The 24,197-nt window shown below is 44.9% G+C and overlaps 1 protein-coding gene across 2 annotated transcripts; it reads left to right on the forward strand.

The window, feature by feature from the left end:
• Positions 1-52: 52 nt before the first annotated feature.
• Positions 53-22,624, forward strand: Rpf2 (ribosome production factor 2 homolog). Of its 2 annotated transcripts, none has more exons than XM_036168526.1 (10): positions 53-461; positions 2,177-2,309; positions 5,317-5,354; positions 6,818-6,857; positions 9,609-9,690; positions 10,742-10,818; positions 14,148-14,247; positions 18,796-18,898; positions 21,134-21,278; positions 22,225-22,624. In XM_036168526.1, the coding sequence occupies exons 1-10, from the start codon at positions 346-348 to the stop codon at positions 22,402-22,404; spliced, it is 1,014 nt and encodes a 337-aa protein (XP_036024419.1). In that variant the 5' UTR covers positions 53-345; the 3' UTR covers positions 22,405-22,624. The 2 variants fall into 2 exon arrangements, with proteins under 2 accessions (XP_036024419.1, XP_036024420.1); XM_036168527.1 differs by having other exon boundaries at positions 408-461; positions 2,181-2,309.
• Positions 22,625-24,197: the final 1,573 nt, after the last annotated feature.

Consider the following 24,197-nt stretch of genomic DNA (forward strand, 5'->3'; position numbering starts at 1 on the left):
CGAGTGCCGGGATTAAAGGAGTGCGCCACCACAGCCCGGCCTCTCTGTATATCTTTTATGTAGAAAGCAACTGGGCAATCTACCCGTCTCAACTGATCTCGCAGTTAAGCCAATGACGTCCTTTTCATGCCACTATTTTTTGTGCCGTGCCTCCAGCTTTTCTAGCATTCTGGTTACTTCCCTGAAGAACAATTGGTTCCCAAAAAACTCGACTCTACACCAAGTCACTTAAAGTGTTTACTTTCCAGAAAACAGCCAAGACAACGTTCCGTTACCAAGGGAACAGAACGCTATGCCCTCCCAAGATGGCCGCCAGCGAGGACCGCGAGGCCGTCTCAGGAAGTCATGTTTCGCATTTCCGGTCCGGCATCTTCCGGCGCCTGCGGCAGCTTTGCGGAAGTGCGCGGCGCACGTCTGTTTGCTAGAGGTCTGGTAGCGATGGACGCCTTGGATAAAGTCGTGTAAGTGTGTGGGGGGCGCGATGGCGTGGGCGGGAGTCTCCGGTGACTGGGATGTTGCCTCTGCCGCGGTCCTGGTCCCGAGGTTGCGCTTTCCGGACGCACTTGGGGAAGGAGCTGGCCGATTGTCCAGCCCGAGTCTGCCGGTGAAGCCTTGCAGGCTGGCGGCGAGCTGCGGGGTGGGTGGAGCGAGGGCCAGAGCCGTCCGAGATGGGCTCTGAAGTGCGAGAGTGGCGGTGGACGGAACAACCCGGGCTCAGAGTTGAGTGACTGTGAACCCGTAAACCGCCCTGAATCGGTTTATCCTGTAAAATAGCTGTCAATACTCTTGTGTCCTAGAACTCTAGGGAGCAGTGTTTGCCCTAACAGGTGCAAACTTTTCATTTTTCTTCTCCGTCCAAATCTGTACGCTTCTGCTTATTGCTGAGCGATAGTTGCTTTTGTTCGGAAATAGTTGAGTTCCCAAATGTTGCTGCATTGGTTGCTCCAGTTTCCTGCCGCTCCCCGCCACGTTTTCGAGACAGGGTTTCTCTGTGTAGTCCTGGCTGTCCTAGAACTCGTTCTGTAGACCAGGCTGGCTAGGATTAAAGGCGTGTGTTACCCCCGCCCGGCTCAGTTTTCTGCTTTTTAAGTAAATGTGCAATGTAAACGAAAGTTTCTTTTTAGTCAGTAGATTTTGTGCACCACTGTGCCTCACTAATAAAGCAAGTAAGGTGCAGTTTACATTGATCACTGGTAGAGAGACTGAAAAAAGACACGGACTATAGAGTGTATAGCAATTATTGCTGTATAAACACAGTGCGTGCCTTGATTGGATTCAGTGAAAAATGCAGCTTGAGCGGCCAGTAAATGCCAACTACGTGGTTTTACACGTGGCATTTCATTGGAGGAGGATTTTTTACTTCTGTGTGGGAAACTAAGGTGTATGTATATGGTCGCCCCCCCCCCCCCCCCCCCCCCCCGCCCGCGCACCTGTCCCAAGACCGGAAGATGGAGGGTTATAGTTAATTAAGAGAGGAGGCATTTTGTTAATAGATGGCAGAAAAGTACCATGTTTACCATAGAGGAGGCAAAGTTGAATTCTTTCTTCTAAACAGAAATGTATAATAAAAACAGAATAATGTTAGGTATGGTTTTGTGGGGTTTTTTGTTTTTGTTTTTTTTTGTTTTGTTCTGTTTTTTTGTAATGGGAGTTGTAGGTGAGTTCTTACATTTAGTTCATTTTTTAGCATTGGTCTACACAGCAGACCTTGGGCATATTGCTTCTCTAGTCTGAGTTGCCTGATTTGTAAAGAGCTGTGGTTCCAGGCATCAGCCACCATGAAGAAACATAGTAAGCTAAAAATGACTTTGCGTGGGTCATTTCATTTCTTACATGAATATATGAATGCTAGCCTTATGTGCACTGTGTGCATGCAATGCCCCCGAGGCCAGAAGAGAACATCACATCCTTTGGAACAGGAGTTACAGTCAGTCAGCTGTGAGCTTCCATGTGGGTGCTAAGAACCAAACCTAGTCCTCAAGAGTAGCAGGTGCTCTTTACTTTAATCCCTCAGCCCCAGTAATGATAAAATATCTTTTCTAATGATGGAATCCTACTTGATAGATGTGAGTAAGTCTGTTGTTTTTTTTTTTTTTAGGTCATCAGTCAACTTGTAGTTAGATGTGTCATATGAGGAAAATGTGTAAATTGTTATGAATTGTGCTTCTTTGAACAGAAAGCCTAAAACAAAAAGGGCTAAGCGATTCCTTGAGAAGAGAGAACCCAAACTCAGTGAAAACATTAAGAATGCCATGCTGATTAAAGGGGGGAACGCAAATGCAACCGTGACTCAAGTACTCCGAGATGTGGTAGGTATCGTGACTTACTATATTCAATGCTATATTTTTAAACCAAATGCATCTGTGTGGGTGTCCATGGAGGCCAAAGACCTTGGATCACCTGTAGCAGGAGTTACAGATAACTGTGAGCCTCCTGATATGGTGGGAACTCTCTGCAAGAGAAATGCCTTGTCATCTTTCTAGCCCTGTTAACTTGCTTTAAAAAAAAAGCCATGCATGGTGGCACATGCCTTTAATCCCAGCAGGCAGATTTTTGAGTTCAAGGCCAGCCTGGGCTATAGAGTCAGTTCCGGGCAGCCAGGGCTACACAGAGATGTTGATGTTAGGACTTGAACCTGGACACCTGCCTCTTGTTTATAGCCAGTTCAGTAACTAATTTGAAATAACTGCTTATTACTATGTTCTTTCAACAGTACTAGTTATTCTAGGTTCTTAGAATTAATAAAGTGCAGTCTTATTTATTCTTCAGTGAGATCAGAGAAGACATACATTGTAAGTGTTGTGCAGTTGTGCTGTGCTGGAAGTGTGCTCAGCACAGGATGGGAAATAGTGAAAAATCACATGCGGGGAATAGAGGATCAGAAATTCAGTCTACACAGAGTCTAGTCCAGTGTGGGTTAATGAGACTAACAAAAAACCAAAAAGTCACAGAGCAGGGGACCTACATACTAGGTAGGCTTCCCAGAAATAATATGTAGTTTTAAAAAAAAAAAATCACATAGGAGGGATCTGATCACAGGTGGGCTTCCCAGAAATGATACAAAGCTTTCATTTTGAAGGAGGAAATGAAACAGGAAAAGAAATTTGGGGCTTCCAAGACTGAGGAGAAGAAACAGGACCCACTTGGTGAGCCACAAGTAACTGGGATGGCCAAAGGAAAGTGGACTCCACGAGGCTAGAAAAGGAGGCAGGGGTTGTGTAATAACATGGATTTGGAACTATTCTGAAGTCTGTGGAGTCATTGAAATCTTTTTTTTTTTTTTAATACTGGGTTTTTTGTTTGTTTGTTTTAAGATTTATTTATTTATTGTATATATAGTGCTCTGTTTGCATGTATAGCTCCATGCCAGAAGAGAGCGCCAGATCTCATTACAGATGGTTTTGAGCCACCATGTGGTTGCTGGGAATTGAACTCAGGACCTCTGGATGAACAGCCAGTGCTCTTAACCTGTGAGCCATCTCTCCAGCCCCGTTTGTTTGTGTTTTTAAGTGAGACATATGATAAGCCTTGTGATGAGTGTGGTGCTGGAAATGGAATCCAGGGTTTTGTGCTAGCTAGGCAAGTGCTACCACCAAGTTACACTTGTCACTACAAATTATTGCTTCTATTAACGAGGGTTGAGAGCAAATGCCGGAAAAGATTATCTAGCGTCTGATGGTGGGAACAAAATTAACAGCTGGGCACGGTGGCACATGGCTTTAATCCCAGCACTCTGGAGGCAGAGGCAGGCAGATCTTTGAGTTCAAGGGCAGTCTGGTCTCCACAGAGAAATGAACACATCAATTAATGATGAATGAATGAAGTCGAGAGCTAGTTAGAATAGGTAGGAAGGTGCAAATTTTGGCCTCGATGAGGACTGTCTTCCCAGGTTTCTGTCTCGGTTGCCCAGTGAGCAGTGATACCAATTTAGAGGGCTGGGAAGACAGCTCAACTGTTAAGAGCACTAGCTGATCTTCCAGAGTTCACAGGTTCAAGTCCTAGCACCCACATGGTAGCTCACAATCATCTGTAACTCCCGTTTCCAGGTGACCCAACACCCTCTTCTGGGTCTCCATGGGCACCAGGTGAGCATGAGGTACATGTACATAGATGCAGGCAAACACACATACTTATAAAATAACATAATTTAAAAATCAAATACCAATTTAGAGAATGTGTCTGGTAGGGCAGGTTTGGAGGGAAAGGTGATAATGTTCAGGGGACATCTAATTTAAGTAGTTAAGATAAAAATTACTTTGTTGGGTTGGCAAGATGGCTCATTGGGTAAAGATACTTGCTACCAAGCCTGACAGTGTCCAGACCTGGTAGGTACTCAATAAATTAATGAATGACAGTCACTGTATATGGCAGTATCTAATAGGTACATGGGTATTTAATTTAGACTTGTGTGTAGCTAATAGAGTCTTTGAATGAAATCAGCTAACTGAATTTTTCCCCCTTTGAGACAGTGTCTCCTGTGTAGGCCAGGCTGTCTTCAAGCTAGCCATCCCCTGCTTCAGCATTCCAAGTGCTAGCTAGAATTGCAAGCATGTGCCACTGTGCCTAGCTTGACTATATGGAGAGTTTTGACTTTTATCATTTTTTTCCCTTTTCTTTAACCACATAGGCTATAGGAGTTGAACCCCGGTCATCAGGCTTGCTGGCAACATTATACCCCCTGAGCCACATCCTTTGCCTTTGAACTCTCAATCCTTTGTCTTCCTTCACCTTCTGAGCCCTGGGATTACAGATGTGAGCTGCCATGTCTGGCCTGGCTTGCTCATCTTTTTCTGAAATGTTTATCTGAATGTTGTGGTATTGGGAGGAAACAGCCTCTTCTAAGTGACCCCACACATTTAAGTTTTAGTTTTTTCCTTGTGTAGCTTTGGAGCCTGTCCTGGAACTCACTCTGTAGTCCACGCTGGCCTCGAACTCACAGAGATCTGCCTGCCTCTGCCTCCTGAGTGCTGGGATTAGAGGCGTGCGCCACCACCGCCCGGCCACATTTAAGTTCTAAGAGAAGTACAGTATTACAGAGTATTACATGATGGTCATTCTTGTCGTCAGAAAAAGGTGACTGTTCATTACACTAAGACAGGGAATCTCTTGGCTGAGAATCATCAAATGTTTCACTGAGCATGGTGCCACATGCCCAGAACCAGTCAAGGCAGCCCAGGCTACATAGTGAGACCCTGCCCTCGACACTCGGTTGAAAACAGCTGGTTTCATGGACATAATCCCAGTGTTTGAATGACTGAGCAGGAAGATTGCCACGACTCTGCTTTTTGAATGTTCTGTTAAAATTGTGTTTTACAGTATGCACTGAAGAAACCATATGGAGTTCTATATAAAAAGTAAGTTGGTTTATTTTTATTACTACTTACTTTATTTAGTTGTAAAAGTAATAATTGCTTTATGGAAGATTTTGAAGGAAAAAGTGTTAGTATTTGCACTGAATGGTTTTGTTTGTTTGTTTTTTTAAGTTTTTTGAGATAGGATTTCTCTGTATAACAGCCTTGGCTGTCCTGGAACTCGATCAGGTTGCCCTCAAACTCACAGAGATCGGCCTCCTAAGTGTTTGAATTAAAGGCGTGTGTCACTGTGCCAGGCTCAGAATATTCTTGCATAACTGTAATATGTACATACCTTTTGTTTTGTTTTGTTTTTCGAGACAGGGCTTCTCTGTGTAGCTTTGAACCTGTCCTGGAACTTGTTTTGGAGACCAAGCTGGCCTCAAACTCACAGAGATCCGCCTGCCTCTGTCTCCTGAGTGCTGGGATTAAAGGCGTGCGCCACCACCGCCCAGCCATACATTTTATGTAATTTATTTAACTTTATTTTATGTGCATTGGTGTGAAGGTGTCAGATCCCCAGAACTGGAGTTATAGACAGTTGTGAGCTGCCATACGGGTGCTGGGAATTGAACCTTGGTCCTCTGGAAGAGCAGCCAGTGCTCCCAACCTCTGAGCCATCTCTCAAGTTCCCTCCCTCTTAGAATCATTTTGTGTGTGTGTGTGTGTGTGTGTGTGTGTGTGTGTGTGTGTGTGTGTGTGTACGTACAGCTGTTTGCCCATGTGCATATGAAGATCTGCCCAGGCTAGAAAGCAGCAGATCCCACAGAGCTGAGGTGAGCTGCCTGATGTGGATTCTAGGACTGAACTTGTATCCTCTATCAGAACAATAAGCCCTTAACCTCTGAGCCATTGTTCCAGCCCAATACTTAGAATAATCTTGTTGTTTTATTTTGGTTTTGAGACAGGATTTCTCTATGTAGCTCTGGTTGTCTTGGAACTTGCTTTGTAGACAAGGCCGGCCTCGAACTCACAGAGATCTACCTACTTCTGCCTCCTGAGTGCTGGGATTAAATGTGATTGGTCGTGTTTTGTCGTTGATTTTATGTTTGGGGTGTTTTGTCTGCACGCACGCGCACACGCTTGAGCATCTGCACCATGTGTATGCCAGTTGCCCCTGGAGGCCCTGGGAATGGAGTTACAGATGCTTGTGAGCTATCAGGTGGGTGCTGAGAATTGAACCCAGCTGGGTTCTCTGAAAGAGTAGCCAGTGTTCTTAACCACTGAGCCATCTTTCCAGGCCTCCCCACCCTCGTTTTTGGGTGGCGTGTTCTGGGACAAGGTCTGCTTGTCTGGAACTCAGCAATATCTACCTACTTGTGCTTCCCAAATGGTGAGATTAAAGGTGTGTCCCTCTGTGTCCTGTTCTTTTAATCATTTGAATATATAATTACCATTATTCACTGTGTCATTTAACTGAATGTACTTATTAACATTAAAACTGGATCACTCTTTAATATTCTTAGGAAAAATATTACAAGACCATTTGAGGATCAGACGTCACTGGTAAGTACAAGAACCTTTTTTCTTTAAGAGAGCTCTTGTGGGCAGGACTGGGCTGGGCGTGTGGCTGAGGGAGGGAGTGGAGATGGTGCTGGTTCATGCTTGCCTAGCATCCCGGGGCCCTGGGTTCCATGCTCAGCACTCAGATAACAGCAGAGCTGTGCAGAAATGACTCCATACAAGTTCATGCCGCACTCCTAATGCCTTATCTTTTCCTTCTTAAATTAGAAATTCTGTGTATGACAGTTGATAGTCAGACTGAGAAATAAGACTATTCCCCCCCCCCCCCCCCCCCACAGGGGACAGGGTTTCTCTCTGTAGCTTTGGAGCCTGTCCTGGAACTCGCTTTGTAGACCAGGCTGGCCTCGAACTCACAGAGAGCCGCCTGCCTCTGCCTCCCGAGTGCTGGGATTACAGGCATGTGCCACCACCACCTGGCTGACTATTCTTTTTTAAAAAAAAAAGTGTAATGAGCCAGAGGTGGTAGCACACGCCTTTAATCCCAGCACTCGGGAGGCAGAGTCAGGTGGATCTCTGTGAGTTCGAGGCCAGCCTGGTCTACAGAGTGAGATCCAGGACAGGCACCAAAACTGCACAGAGAAACCTTGTCCCGGAAAAAAAAAGTGTAATGAATGTGTGTGTGTGTGTGTGTGTGTGTGTGTTTCTAGCCTTCCACCTGTGGGTTCTGGGACTTAACACTCAGGTTACCAGGCTTCATACCAAGCATCTCTACCCACTAAGCCATCTCTCCCACCCGAGAATCTAAAAGACAGAGCTGCTGTTGTTATTTCTGTCATAAGATACTCTTGTCTTTGAGACAGAGTCTCTCTGTTATATAGCTCTCTCTGACTGTCCTGGAACTATGTAGACCAAGCTGGCTTCAAACTCCACCTGCCTTTGTCTCTGAGTGCTGGAATTAAAGGGGCAGTCCCGCCATGCCCAGCCTGGGTTTTGGCTTTTGAGTCAGGACCCCATGTGTTTCAGGGTGGTTTGAACTCTGTAGCCAAGGATGACTTTGAACTCTGACCCTCGTGTCTCCACCCCAGTCGTAGGATTACAGGCATGGACCACCACTGTCTGCAGTGCTGAGGATAGGGCCAAGGGCTTTGTCCATGCCAGGCAAGGAGTCTTCTAACTCTGCTACTTCCCCAACCATCTTGGAACAGAAGGGAAGTTGGACTTTCTTTGGACTGCCAGCTCTCAAATAATGACATAGAGACTTCTTATTAAGTAGGAAAGCTTGGGGCTGGAGAGATGGCTCAGAGGTTAAAAGCACTGGTTGCTCTCTCAGAAATCCTGAGTTCAATTCCCAGCAACCACATGGTGGCTCACAGCCATCTCTAATGAGATCTTGTACCTTCTTCTGGTGTGCAGGCATGCATACATGTAGGCACATTGTATACATAATAAATAAATCTTTAAAAAAAAAAGTATGAAATCTTGGCCTTAGCGTAGGTTTGTTCCCAACTAGCTCTTAAAATTTAAATTAACCCGTTTATATTAATCTACATTCTACATTCTCCCCCTCCCCCAGATTCTCTCCAGAGTTCTTATCTCTGCCCAAAAGTGCCATCTGTCCTCTCCTGTCTAGCTATTGGCCATTCAGCTCTTTATTAAACTAATCAGAACGTTCTTTGGCAGGGGCACATCTTCATAGTGTACAAGAAGATTATCCCACAACAGAGAATTTGATGGAAACTATGATGACTTTGGATGTAAAACGAAAAAAAAAATACAGAGGGAAGGCAATTGGTCTTTCCTCTATATTAAGGAAATTGAAAACAAAATAATTAGAGGAAGATAAGGAGAAAGGGCTTCCTCAATATAAACTGGATGAAGATGGCATAATCTTTTTACTTTTGTCTGTTTTTTTGAAACAGTACCTTGTGTTTCTTAGCTGGTCTAGTAGCAAAGGCTGGCCTTGAAGTCCTGTCTCCCATCTTCTAAGTGGAATGACAGGGTGTGCCACCATGCTTGGCATGAATACATTTTTTGTTTGAGCTGAGGATCGAACCCCCGGCCTTGCGCTTGCTGGCAAATGCTCTACCACTGAGCTAAATCCCCAACCCGAGTGTTATTATTTTTAATTATATGTATATATGTGTGTGGGTCTGTGACAAGAGAGCCAGTGTGTACAGAGGATCCCCTGGAGATGAAGTTATAGGTAGTTGTAAACTGTCTGATTGAGAGTGTTGGGAATTGAATTCAGGTCTTCTAGAATCCACCAGGACTGATGAGCCAAGTCTGTAGCCTGACCTTAAATATTTTCGAGCACGTCTATGTAGAATGTCATCAAATGACATTTCATGACCTTGGTGGGGCTTTGCAAGACTTATTATCTCTGATAAATTCTCAGAAAAGTTAATTTGTAGGACAGGAAAAGGTTCACAGCTTGAATTCATTCATTCACTCACTCACTCACTCACTCACTCACTCACTTACTCACTCTCTATCTACCTACCTACCTACCTATCTACCTATCTGTTTTTGAGGTAAGGGTCTCTCCAGCTCCTTCTGTATATACTTATCTAGTTTATTACATCTTCATTAGCTTCTGGTGGAAGAAGGGTGGGTGGAGAAACCCCTGGTGTCCTTTATAAGCTTAAAGGTAAGATTGGTTTGTTTGTGTGAAGACAGGCTCTTGTGTGTAGCTTTGGCTGGCTGGAACTCACAGCAGTGTTTCTGCCTCAGCCTGCCAAGTGCATAAGCAGGGCAGGCTGAGAGTCTTTAAGAGTTTTCCTGCTTCCTTTATAGGAGTTCTTTTCAAAGAAGTCAGACTGTTCTTTATTCATGTTTGGCTCCCATAATAAGAAGAGGCCGAATAATCTAGTTATAGGTGAGTATCGTATTTGTTGTTGTTGTTGTTTGAGACAAGGTTTCATTATGTAGTTCGACTGGCCTAGAACTCACAGAGATTAATGGCATGTGCCACAACTCTTTAATGGTTTTACCCATAGAGTCAGCTCCGTGACTCAGTTAGCTGATGTCAGTGTAACCTTGTTACACTGGGTAAAATTTTTTGGACTGGAATCTACCTCTAGTAGAGCCCTTGCCCAGGTTTTTGAAGGCTAGGTTTGGGATCCCAGCATCACCACAGAAACTTCCTATCCACCAGTGACATCAATATTTGTCCTCCAGCCCAGGGAAGTGAGAAAGAATGTGAACTAGTTCTCGGTTAGTAATCTTAGAACATTATCGCTAACATCTTTGGAGAGCAGTTCTGGCCTTTAATCAGGAAGTGTGGGTTCCTGGTGCTCTGTTTATCTATTTACTTATTTTATGTGTATGTTTGTAAACCGCATGGAGTTATGGACAGTTATGACATGGGTGCTGGAAACCACTCAGGTCCTCCGGAAGTGCAGGAAGTGCTGTTACTTACTGAGCCATCTCTCCAGCCCTGATATGTAGAGTTTCTATCTAACATGCTCAGACATAGGCATTACCATCTGTAGTTTTTATGTATCTTGTTTTTTCCCAATCCTGATGTATGCTGAATATTCCTGGTATTGCTGAGCTGCACCTCTTTTTAATTTATTTAATTATTTTTTAGTAGTCTTTCTATTTATCCCTAAGATGGCCTGGGACATGCTATATAGCCCAGGTTGGTCTTGAGCTCTGTCCTCTTGTCTCCCCAGTGCTGGAATTGTAGGTGCTCACCGCCACACCCAGCTCCCCATTCATTCCATAAAGTAAAGGAGTTGGGCTCAGCATGAGAATGTAGAGTTTTTCCATGACTAATAGCCTAACCACACAACTAAGTAGATGTCCGAGTTTAAGAAGGGAGTATGAGTTTGGAGAGGCAGAGAAGACAGATCATTTGGAGCATATAGGTAACATAAGGTGGCTATTTGGGAAATCTATGTGCTTAAAAATGCATTTCCTTGTAGGTCGTATGTATGACTACCATGTGCTGGATATGATTGAACTAGGTATTGAGAAATTTGTGTCTCTAAAAGATATTAAGGTAAGTTACTGATCATAAAACTAAATAGCATTTTAATAATGTTTATGGCTAATACTGGCGTCTTGTGGTAAAGAAGTACTGGTAGAATTTTATAGAAAAAGCACTTCATGCAGAATATAATTTTACCTTCATTTTAAAAAGAGGAATGTAGGCCAGGAGGTGGTGGCGCACGCCTTTAGTCCTGGCACTCAGGGGGCAGAGGCAGGCAGATCTCAATGAGTTCCAGGGAGAAACCCTGTCTCAAAAACAAAAACAAACAAGCAAAAATCCCATAAAACCAACAACAAAAGAAGAATATGTTTATAACATATAGTACTTGTGGATCTTATAGAAGCTAAACTTCAGAGAGCAATGACCAGTTCCTGGTTAGGCCTGTGGTGTAAATGCTGTCTTGTTTTTTTTTTTTTCCCCAGAGCTGAGGACTGAACCCAGGGCCTTGCACTTGCTAGGCAAGCGCTTTACCACTGAGCTAAATCCCCAACCCCATAAATTCTGTCTTATCCTAAGTGATAACAACATTTATAGACACTCCGAGTTTTCCAGTTGAGTGATGTTCTACAGCCAGAAAGCTCTGGCTACCACTGTTTTGTTTTGTCTCTTAGCTATTAGAATAACTTAGAATTGCTAGCATAACCCCTCTTCAGGAACCTGCAGTGTACTTGCTTTGTTTGAATGGGATTATGAAACAGGAAGTAGTAAGGTGTGGCCAAAGCAGCCTGAGGAGTCAGGGAGTGTCTCAATTCAGATTGTCCCATCAATACATGATTTTATTTGGATCTTAGAGGTGTGAGATCAAGGCAGTGTCCCCTGGCTGGTGGTGTCTTTGTCATTCTGTTTTTTAGATGGCTCACTATGGGCTTTGGCTGTCTGGAACTCCCTATGTAGACTAGGTTGGTCTTGAACTCAGAGATTGGCCTGGGATTCAAGGCATTCATTGTAGAGAAAAGGGGCTGGCTAGAGAAACCCACGCTGACCCTGGAGCCCAGAATTAGGGAAGGATGGCTGAGATAAAGCCAGTGAGAGAAACACAGTTTAGCTCAGATCAGAGCCATCTCTGCCTTTGTCCAACTGACTTGTGAAACCAACCAGTCACAGAGCAGGACAGTAGAATCCTGGCCCTAGGGCCCAGGACCAGGGAAAGAAACACAGCCTGTATTTAGGACCTGAGCCAGAGAAATGAACACTTTATCCCCAAACCCAAGACCCAGGAAATATGCCCTGACTCTGAAACTAGTACCAAAATAATACTCTTGGCCCCTAGAATCAGAGTCAGTGAAAGAAATGTGCCCTGGCCTTAGAGGTAGTGTCAAAAAGCCAAGAAAGGCCAGCGAAAGAAACACAGTTTGGCACTGAAATCAGGGCCATCTCTGCCCTTTGCTCACAAAACTGGCCAATCCCTGGGCAGAAAATAAACTAACCAATCACAGTTGACTCCGCCCCCTAGACATCCTATCTAAACCACCCTGCCAGGTCAGTTGTGAGCTGGTCTCTTCACTCTAGTAGAGGCAGCTACTCTCCTGGACTCCTCCTTCCTAAATAAACCTCTTTCTCAAAAGAGTATTGGGTGAAGACCCTCATTCACTGGTGCGCAGAACAACCTTGCTGGGACGTCCCGTAGTGGACTGAGCAAGGGGGAGCTGAACAGAAGAGCCTTGCTGGGATGTCCCATAGTGGACTGAGCAAGGGGGAGCTGAACAGAGGAGCCTAACTGGGATGTCCCATAGTGGACTGAGCAAGGGGGAGCTGAGCAGAAGAACCTTGCTGGGACGTCCCATAGTGGACTGAGCAAGGGGGAGCTGAGCAGAAGAACCTTGCTGGGACGTCCCATAGTGGACTGAGCAAGGGGGAGCTGAGCAGAAGAACCTTGCTGGGACGTCCCATAGTGGAGTGAGCGAGAAAGAGCTGATAACACTACACCAGAGATTGTGGCTCTCCAGGAGAGGAGCAGGATTGCTGTGTCCAGTGGGGAGACCATCCCCCATCACACCAGGTATATCCTGACTTTCCCGAAGAGTCAGGATGCCCTTCCTTGCTGAAGCAGTTCCAGACCTGACTCTCCTGAGAAGTCAGGAAACCTTCCTTTTCAAGGTTGGCTGTTTCTTTGCAGTCCCAGCCATCACAGCTGTGCTAAACAGCTCCAGGTGTCCAGGACACCTTCAGGGCAGAGCTCTTGTTCTGAGGAGCTCGAGGTGTCCGGGCTACCTCGCCCTCCAGGGCTGAACTGTCTCCTTGCAGTTTCAGCCATCAATTTACTAACATTTTGGTGCCGAAACCTGGGACACCAAACCCAGAGTTTTGCAGTTTGTTTACTTATATTTGGTGCCAAAACCTGGGGCACCAAACCAGAGTTTTTGAAGTGTACTTACATTTATCACCACACCAAGCCCAGTTTTCCATTTAGATTTGGTGATTGAAACCCAAATTTAATTGTTTAACCTTAGAGTCATGTATGTGGTAGATAAAAACCAAGGTTAGAGTTTCAGAGTTTAGAGAGAATATTGTTTGTAATGAGGGTTATATACCTTAGTGGGTTTTGTGTGTTGCTTTGATGTAGGTTTTAAATCACTCCGGCTGGCCTCAGACTTGCTGAGTAACCAAGGTTGAGCTTGAGCTTCTGATCTGCCTGCTTCCATGTTCCGGGAGTGCTGGGACTGCAGGCATGCTCCACTGGGTCCAGCAGAGCTCATGGAACTTAGACTCGTGTATGGTTAAATTGTGGTGATGGACATATTGCTCATTATTTTAGCTCTCCTCTAAAAAGGGACAGACCTTGAAGGTTTAGTGGAATAATTAACCTAAATATCCTTCTCCTGTGGCTTTGAAAAAGGGCTTTTGACAGTTCCCTGTGTAGTCAGTAACTCCAGCTCCTCAGGTTCAGAGTCAAACAGTGACCTCATAATTGGATCTGTGGGTTCAAGACATGTCTTACCATTTATGTGATGTTTGCGATGTATCAAATCAGTGATTTTCTTTTCTTTCTTTCTTTCTTTCTTTTTTTTTTTTTTTGGTTTTTCGAGACAGGGTTTCTCTGTGTGGCTTTGTGCCTTTCCTGGAACTCACTCTATAGCTCAGGCTGGCCTCGAACTCACAGAGATCTGCCTGGCTCTGCCTCCCAAGTGCTGGGATTACAGGTGTGTGCCACCACTGCCCAGCCAGTGATTTTCTTGATCCTCACTTGTGGATGTAACAATAATAAGTGAGGTAGTATGTGTGAAAATGTTGAGATTATTTTAACACGTATTGGCTATCTTAAAAATTGTCATATAAATCCTTTAGATTTTGGAAATTGTATAATTATGGTGCTTTTTTGTTTGTTTTTAATCTCATAGACTAGTAAGTGCCCCGAGGGAACAAAGCCCATGTTGATATTTGCTGGTGATGATTTTGATGTAACAGAAGACTATAGAAGATTAAAAAATCTTCTTATTGGTAAGTATTATTGGAACTCATTGACAATTACAGGTGCTTTTGAGACCTACCTTTTCTGTAAGATTAAACTCGTTCACATTCTTCCCTCACCAGACTGTGCGGTTCTCAGATCTTTTCTCATGTCCCACTGAGCTGAACAAGGGTTTCATTCATAGCCTAGGTAGTGGTGGTGGGAGGTTTCCAGGGCCCCAGGCAGTTACCAGTGGCTGTAGCTACACCCAGCAACAGTTCACTGCCTGTAGTTCTTTAAGGTGGTTTGGGACCTCACTAGTGCCTCCCCATGTCCTAGTTATGTTTCTTTTTCTTTTTCTTTTTTTAAAGATTTATTTATTTATTATGTATACAGCATGTTTGCCTGCACACCAGAAGAGGGCACCAGATCTCATTACAGATGGCTGTGAGCCACCATGTGGTTGCTGGGAATTGAACTCAGAACCTCTGGATGAGCAGCAGTCAGTGCTCTTAACCTCTGAGCCATCTCTCCAGCCCTCTAGTTATGTTTCTATTGCTGTGATAAAACACCAACCAGAAGCAACTTGGGGAGGGAAGGGGTTATTTGGCTTACACATTCTGTGTCGCAGTCCATTGAGGGAAGGCAAGGCAGGAACTGAAGCAGAAGCAGCCATGGAGGAATGCCTCTTGCTGGCTTGCTCCCCACAGCTTGCTCAGCCTGCTTTTTTTCCAACCGCAAACCACCTGCCCAGGGGTGGCACCTGATGCAGGAGTCACAGCTGATGGCAGTGCAGATGTGCAGCAGCAGCAGTGGTGTCCTGCCTAGAGGGCAGAGTTCCACAGCACTCCTCCCATCCCAGCTCTGTCTGTCTTTCTGCCCACCTCTTTACCTCCCTGGGCCTCGGATGCCCCATTTAAAGCTGAGCATCCAACAATTTTACATTAATGAGTCTGCAGCAACTGCTGCTCTCTGCAAAAAGATGCTTCTCTACAAACGGAGAGCAACACTGATGTGTGGGCATGCGAGTATTTGGAAGGCAGGTTGACAGTAATATCATGTCCATTTAGCTAAGCATCAGCAGGCGCATCTCCACTAGGGCATGTGACCTCCCCCGCCACAGGCTCTTGACTGGGTTTACAGTAGCAGAGGAGAATTTTCTCCTGCAGAGGGGACCTCAAATCTAGTAAGAAACAAGCTGGTTACACTCCTGACAGTCCTGCCACTGTTGCCCCAGTGAGTGAGAAGCGTGCTTGGTGAGTCGGGTGTAGCGTGCAAGGACCACAGCTGAGTTCAGGCCACTGATGTCAGTTCTCCTCAGAGACATGCAAAGCAAGAAAGCTTTCAGCTTAGTCACACCGTGATTTCTATGTGTCCTGCAACCAGAGCTTCTGGTATCTTTGGCAGGGATGTTTTATCTAGTTGTGGTGGGCAACCGTCAGCAGTGGCCCTAGCCTGTATTATTTTGGGTGAGGGGATATTTTTAAAACTTTCTGTATCCTTTGCCCTGGGTCACTTGTGAAGAGGTGGTGGCATATAAATTGTATACTTGAGTTTAGAAATCTGAGTTTATCAAAGGATATTTGTGATAGACATGTTGAGACACAAAAGGCTTTCATATTTCCTTGTGATTATTTTTATACTTGTACTACTGGGATTATAATTTTTAGAACTTCTCAGTTATTAATAATGACTATTGTTATTATTATTTTTTGTTGTGCTGAGTATTGAACCCCAGAGCCTTATGACTGCTAGGCAGATGTTCCACCCCACACTACCCTCAGACCTTGAGATTTATTTGTGTGTGTGCATGCCACAGTGCACATGGGAAGGCTCTAGGGACTGAACCCGTCTCCAGGCTTGTTCGGCAAGCGCCTTCATCCACTGAGTGTGGTTCGCACTCTTACATCATCTCACCCTGTACCTCAGAGTAGCCTGAAACTCTGAAACCCAGGCTGGCCTTGAACTGGCAGCAGTACTCCTGTCTCAGCCTTCCAAATGCTGAGATGTAGGCGTGAGCCACCACACCCGACTCAAGAGTATTTTTTTCTCTTTTCTTTTTCCTGGAGCTGAGGATCGAACCCAGGGCCTTGCAGCAAGTGCTCTACCACTGAGCTAAATCCCCAACCCCTCAAGAGTATTTTTGAGAAGGGTTTTGCTGTTTCTGTCTGTCTGCCTTTTTCTTTTCTTTTTTGAGACAGGGTTTCTCTGTGTAACCACCCTGGCTGTCCTGGAACTCACTCTGTAGACCAGGCTAGCCTCAAACTCAGAGCTCTGCCTGCCTCTGCCTCCTGAGTGCTGGGATTAAAGGTTCGCACCACCACCAGGCTCTTTTTCCTTTTCATGTGTGCATGCATCTGTGTCTTTTGAAATGGGTTTGTAGCCCAGGCTGGTACCAGTATGCAGCAGTCCTTTTACTGTGCCGCCTTTTTTTGTTTGTTTTTGTTTTTGTTTTTTGAGACAGGGTTTTACTGTTTAGCTCTGGCTGTCCTGGAACTTGCTTTGTAGACCAGGCTGGCCTCGAATGTGAGAGATCTGCCTGCCTCTGCCTCCTGAGTGCTGGGATTAAAGGCGTGTGCCACCTCCGCCCGGTTTACCTGTGCCTTCTAAGTACTGGGATTACACAGAATTATAAATGTTATATTATAGCTCACACCAAGGCTAACTAGATTTCATAAACCCTAACTTCTCATTATCTTGTACTTCTGCTAGATGGCATGAAAGACTCCATAATGCAGTGATAAGGAAGGGTGTGGAATGGAAAGAAATCGGGACAGAAGCAGAGAGGTGGGAGAGGAGTGCAGAGAAAGTGTTGTTGGGAGTTAGGTTTTCAGTATAAATACGTCAGCCCACTGCTCTGTTTATGTATGCCAGGCAAGCCTGCTGTCATTGGAGTATACCCAACCTATACAGCTGCTTTTTTGGAAAAGCAACATTTATTACTGTGTGTATGATGTGTATGTGGGTGTGCATGTGTGTGGAGGTCAAAGGATAACTTTGTGGCATTGACTCTCTCCTTGCACATTTACGTGGGTCCTGGGGATTGAACTGGGGTCTCCAGGCTTGCGTAACAAGCACTCCTACTCACTGAGCATCTTACCTCCTCAGGACTGCATTTCTTCATGGGAGACCCAGTAAATAATAGCAATGTTTAGATTCTGTCTGTCCTAATTTCTATGGCTGTTTTTTTATGTTGCTGTTCCTACTATATAAAGATGATGTAACAAAAAGTCGATGTGTTTTGGTGCATGCACTCAGCATTCAGGAGGTGGAGTCAGGTCCAGAGAGTTCAGTCATCCTCCTAGTGAGAAGTTTGAGGCCAGACTGACATTACCAGTTAACACGTCTCAAACTGGAGTAGGGCTTGGAACAGTGCAGTGACCGGTTACGAGCTTGAGTTTCGTTATAATCCCAGTGCCGCAGAGGGAGAGACAGGCCCACTCTGGGGCCTGCTGACCGGCCGGCCTAGCCTAGTTCCCAGGGTCTACTCCAGGGAAATCCTGCTCCTGGGAACAGCACTGGAGACTGACCTCTGGCCTCAGTGATCATTTGCTCATGTCCCACACATCCCTGCTCTTGGTGTGCATTCACGAGTGTGCACACACATACACACACACAGAGTAAACACTTCATAACTGAATTTCTTTTTTAATGGTTTATTTATTTAATTTGTTGTTTTTGTTTGTTTGTTTTGTTTTTTTGGTTTTTCGAGACAGGGTTTCTCTGTAGCTTTGGAGCCTGTCCTGGACCAGCTCTGTAGACCAGGCTGGCCTCGAACTCACAGAGATCCACCTGCCTCTGCCTCCTGAGTGCTGGAGTTACAGGCATGCGCCACCACCGCCCGGCTTGTTTGGTTTTTTTGAGGCAAGATTTCTCTGTGTAATTTTGGTGCCTGTCCTGGAACTTGCTCTGTAGACCAGGTTGGCCTCAAACTCATAGAGATCTACCTGACTCTGCCTCCCGAGTGATGGGATTAAAGGTGTGCACCACCACTGCCTGGCTTATTTTTATTTTATATGTGTTGGCATTTTGCCTGAATGTATGTATGTTTGTGTGAGTGTCAGATCCTCTGAAACAGACAGTTGTGAACTGCCATGTGGTTGCTGGGAACTGAACCTGGATCCTCTGGAAGAACAGCCAATGTTTTTAGCTGCTGAGCCATCTCTGTAGCCCCTGTAACTGAATTTTGAAAATGTTTGCTTGCTTGCTTCCTTCCTTCCTTCCTTCCTGTGTTCTCAAGACAGGGTTTTGTAGTGAGTGGCTGTTCTAGCTATGACCTTGAAGCACTGCCCCTAGTGAGGTAGCAGGTAACTGTTACACCTGCCTATGACCGTGAACTACATGCCCGTTCTCTAATAAATTCCTTTTCTAATACATTCCTTTGCCCTGTAAGCAGACTTCATGAATTGCTAGCAATATCAGGACCCAATAGGGTTTCTCTGTGTAGCCCTGGCTGGCATGGAACTTGCTCTGTAGTCCAGGCTGGTCTGGAACTCACAGAGATCACCTGTCTCTGCTTCTGGAGTGCTGGGATTGAAGGTGTGTGCCACCACTCCGGCTGTAGTTTTTTCTCTTAACAACTGAACATATGCTTTCAGATTTCTTCAGAGGCCCCACAGTATCAAATGTCCGACTGGCTGGATTAGAATACGTTCTCCACTTCACTGCATTGAACGGGAAGGTTTACTTTCGAAGCTATAAGTAAGTACATTTCCAGGTGTTTTTCAAAATCCTTAGGGGTAACGTTTTATTCTAACTCAAAGTTGGTTCCTGCCCAGTGGATTTGGAAAATTTGCAGATAGTAGTGGCGGGAGCTGTGTCCTGACCCTATCTGAGAAACCCACTTTTCCAGGGTCCCTGATCATCTATCATGAGCCTGGCGTATTTAGTAATCCCCCTTCCTATATCCCTGTGCTGTCTCATTATTGTTCTTGACTGGATTTAGAACAGGCCACAGTCAAGCCAGCCCAAGCAGTTTTCAAAAATCTGGATTTGAAAGCTACAGCATAAAGCAGGGAAGGACCAGTGACTGACCACTGATTTCCCCTCTAGCCTAGGTTTCCACCATAACCCCAGCACCATATCATTTGAGTGGAGATCCCAGCAACAGGTTGTTTTGTTGTTTGGTTTGAGTTTTTAAACATTATCTCTTGACGTAGCTTCAGGCTAGCCTTGTGCAACCCAGTGGGCCTCAGACTTGGAGTCCTCCTGCCTCGACTTCTTACGTGTCGGCATTACAGGCCAGGACCATCACTCGCAGCCAGATTCCTTTTTCACTGATGAGATACCAACATGCTACAATTACTCAGGGTTAGGTTAGCATCCCTTTTACTCCTTTAAAAAACCGAATGTCCAGATGAAACTTAGGTATTTACCTCTTCTTGTCCATCAGTCCTTCTGTGCCCCAGCAGTACAAAGGTTTATTGAGGGACATGCTGGGTGGAATCAGTCCTCCTTAGCAGCTGCTTTCCTCATGGCCCCTGTCACTCTGTTCTTCTCACTCCACTGTGATGACAGAAGAGGGTTGGTTGTCCTCTGGCCTCCTCCATGTGCACACGCATATGCTCTTGCACACACATATGCATCGTACTTAAGAGCAAGGGTACACTGTACATCGTGGCAGCACACCTTTAGTTCAGCATTTGGAAGGCAGAGGCAGGTCAATCTACCACATTGCTGAAGCCACTTTTAGATTTAGCCTGGCAGTCATTCATAGTACAGTGTTTTGATTTTAAAATTAGAACCCCTGGTATAAACTTCATTTTTCATTTTGGGAACAAAGTTTCTTGTAGACCGGGCTAGCTTTGAACTTTTTGCATAGCCCATCTGGCTTTACATTTCTGACCTCTGGCTTCCATTTCAAGTCCTGAAGTTAGAGGATGTCTTGTGGCTGTGCTGCTGGGTCCTTGCTGCCTCACACCTGTGCTCCTTAGTGATGATGTACTTTTGAATGAAGGCAACTCTGCACATGAATTAGCAAATGTTTGGGTTGTTTTTGACATAGGCAGGCAGTGTGGTCTGCCATTGTACTCTAGTACTCAGTAGGTAGCCCAGGCTGGCCTCACATTGTGATCTTCCTTGCCTCTGCCTCCTGACCGTTGTGATCACAGACAGTGGCTACCATGCCCAGCTAGAATGTGAAATTATATTAATATGACCTGTGTGATGCCTTTCTGGTTACATCTGCAGTAATTTATTGCTGTAGGTGAGCGTCACTCTTCCTTTCTCTCCTGTTCCCCAGATACTTCTAGTTCTGGAGTTATTTGGACATAGAATGTTGAAGAAGTTGTAATTTTGTTTTATTAGGATTTGTAGATTTAATACATGATACAGAAGTCATTAATGTGCTGTAGGGAAGAGTTGATTTTGAATAGGTTTGACTTAACTCATATAATGTTAGAGATAGGAATTTGTTAATCCTTTCAACATACCATTTCTTTCTTTCTTTCTTTTTTTTTTTTTTCTTTTTCTTTTTCTGAGACAGGGTCTCACTATGTAGCCCTGGCTGTCCTGGAACTCACTATGTAGACCAGGCTGGCCTAGAAATCAGAGACCCACCTGCTTTTGCCTCCCAAGGGCTGGGATTTGCACCACTAAGCCCCACCAAACATGGTGTTTCAAAAATCCAGTTACAATTATTATTTTGGTGCTAGGTGTCTGACTTAGGGTCTTGTGCAAACATTCATGTGCTCTACCACTGAATTATTTGAAAATAATTTTTATACTTGTCATTTCCCAGCATTATTGTGCCACTTCATTTCTGATTTTTAAAAACTAACCAAAAGATGCACTTGGTATGAATGCCTAAAGTGTCTAAGAAGAGGCCTGGTCTTTGCCATTATAACTGTCACTATTTGAAACTACAAAACCCTTTCAAAAAAGGTATTTCAGAGGAGGACTTTAAAAAATAAACTAAGCATTCCCCCTATTCCTAAGGCTGCTGTTGAAGAAATCTGGTTGCAGAACCCCACGGATTGAACTGGAAGAGATGGGACCGTCGATGGACCTGGTTCTGAGGAGGACACACTTAGCATCAGATGACCTTTATAAACTGTCCATGAAAGTGCCCAAAGCTCTCAAGGTACATAACCTGTGAGGTGGTGCTGTGTTGATTTCCGTATCCACCTTTGCCAGGAAGGATTTGTGGCCATGAAAGAGCCAGAAGAAGGGGAAAAGGACATGAAGAGTTGCGGGAGCCAGGAATCTGGTTTGGCTGACTGCCGTTTTCAGCAGACCAGAACAGTGGGCATTATGAAGACTGTGTCAGATGAATTTCTAGAACGATACATTTGTTCAATGTGTGTTGACTTGTAGCCTAGTGTGCCCTTGAACTCAGGATTCTTCTGTCTCAGACTCTCAAGTGCAGGATTACAAGCATGCACTACCAGGCCCAGCTTTGTTTTGACTTCTAGATAGTTTCACAAACAACTAGACGTGCTAGAAAGATGGCCTAGTGGTTTGAGAGCCCTCGCTGCTATTGCAGAGGACCAGGCTTTGAGTCCCAGCACCCATCACATCAGTGCTCACATCACCTGTGAGTAACTTCCTCTTGTGGCCTCCACGGGCTCCGGCACACACATACACATAAATAATAATGAGAGAAATGTGAACACCAAGTAGACGTCCTGACTCTGGAGTGCTACCGGAGATTGAACCGAACTCAGTCTTCTGAGGCTAAGCCCGAAAAACTGTTTAGATAAGTGACAATGTCAGTGAGTGTGTCTTGATTCTTCCCAGATGACCTGACATTTTACCAGATGGCAGCATTGTAGGACATGGGGGAGGGGCTAGGGGCTGGCTGTGAATGAGAATGCACATTTTAAAGAAGTCCTATGATCCCTCGAGAAGAAAGGTGTGTAAAGCTGTGTCATTGAGAATCTTCACAGTGGGAAGTGTTACTAAAAGTGGTGTGATAGATTTCCACCAGTTTTATATATATATAGTAAAAGGCCACTAAAAAGTTACATATATATATATATATATATATATATACACACCCACACACTTTTTTTTCTCTTATTTTATAGCCAAAGAAGAGAAAGAATGTCTCTCAGGATACTTTTGGTACAACTTTTGGAAGGATTCATATGCAGAAGCAAGACCTAAGCAAACTACAGACCAGGAAGATGAAGGGGCTGAAAAAACGACCTGCGGAGACGGACACAGAGGTCCAGAGGAAGAAACCAAAGAGAATGAGGAGACACTAGTGTAACTGGCAGGACGGCGTCTGTGGGGCTTTACTAAAGAGATCGTTCAGTTTGAGTCTCTTCAGTTTTTTCGTAGGAATTGGTTGGTTTTTTTGGAGGTTTTTGAAGGGGTGGGGGTGTGACAGGATCTCACACTGTAGCCCAGGCTAGCCTCAGCTTCCCAAATTACTGCAGTTATAGGCTTGTACCACTGTACCCACCATATTGTATATTTCTGTAACATAACTTATTAAATTTTTAAAGAATTTGAAATTTGTATGTGTTTGGATCATATTCATCCCAACTTTTCCATTTTTTTTTTTTAATTGATGTGTGTGTGTCCTCAAATGTGTGTCACAGTGTGGTTGTGGTCAGAAGACAACCGTGGAGTCCCCCGTGGGGCTTGAACTCAGTCACTCTACAGTAGGTAAGTGCCTTTATCCACTGAGCCATCCCGCTGGCCCAGTTATTACTTACGAACAATAACACACTGCAAGTTTAAAACAGGCTTTTTGACCTGTGCCGTTGGGTCCTAGTGTATCTTTGCCTAGTGTGATAGTCCTCCCTAAATTCTTCTCTTTGATTTTGTGTGAGTTGTGTGGCCCAGGTGGTACTGGATACAGTAACTTGAGTGATGGAGAAGTCTGAGTGCATGGGCAGAGCTTAAGTGGGGGAGGGATTTTCCCAAGAGAGGGCTTACCACATTGATGAGTGATCAGGCTGTCCCCAACAAAGGAGACTGCGTGTGTTAGGGACTGGAAATCCTGCTGGGTGTAGTATGGTGTATTCTTAGGAAGTGACTGCCTTGTAGAAGATGCCAATCAGTGACTGCTTTGTCCTCAGAGACAGCATGGTGCCACAGGGGTCCACTCTTCCTGGTTGACCTGGTCCTTATTAGAGTGGGGGGTTGAAGAAAGCCATACATTACCGAAGCAGGGAAAGGCACCACATACTGTTGAGAGAGTGGAGGGTAGGGAAGACAGGTATAAGTTCTAGTAAGTAACAGGTTGTGGATTTAGACCCAAGAGCTTACCAGCTCTGGCAGATGGCCCCTGTCTCTCACATGATACTAAATTAAAAGCTCTGGAAAGCAGAAGTGACTCGAGCTGTATGCACACTACTTCAGTGTGAATCCCTGGGAGTGTGTGCTGTATCCCAGTACACATGTGGAACTTGATCTTCGTTTTACTGTTTTTCTACAAATATTACTGATTGGAAGGTTTACCTGAATTGGATTGGCTATTCATGGGTTTGATTCCACTGCTAGGGAGGCAGACGCAGGCAGATGCCTGAATTTGAGACCAGCTAGGACTGCACAGTGAGACTCCATCTCAAAAGACAAGCTAGATTCATGGTTTAAAATAGTTCTTTGAAAGTGATTATGTGATCACTGATGCAGTCCTGCACTGCCTTATTATTTTAACCCAGGGCTTTTTTTCTTTTTCTTTCTTTTTGTTGTTTTTCGAGACAGGGTTTTTCTGTGTAGCTTTGGTGCCTTTCCTGGAACTCACAGAGATCCGCCTGCCTCTGCCTCCCGAGTGCAGCGATTAAAGGTGTGTGCCACCACTGCCTGGCTAACCCAGGGCTTTGGATGCTGTATTAGGGCTACATTCCCGCCCACAAAGGAATTTCATGGGGTAGATCTGAGAAGGGTAGAGCTTGGAGCTGGCACGTCAGGTGAAAGGCACTTGAGGAACTGGGTGTTTGTAGAGGGAGAGTAAAGCTGGCCTGGAGACCAGCCCCATCTGGGGAAATGGAAGATGCTGCTGCTTCCTAGTGCTGTTCACCTGTCTCCAAGAACAGCAGCTTTAGGT

This window comes from Onychomys torridus, chromosome 19 (assembly GCF_903995425.1).
Source record: "Onychomys torridus chromosome 19, mOncTor1.1, whole genome shotgun sequence".
Lineage (NCBI taxonomy): Eukaryota > Metazoa > Chordata > Mammalia > Rodentia > Cricetidae > Onychomys > Onychomys torridus.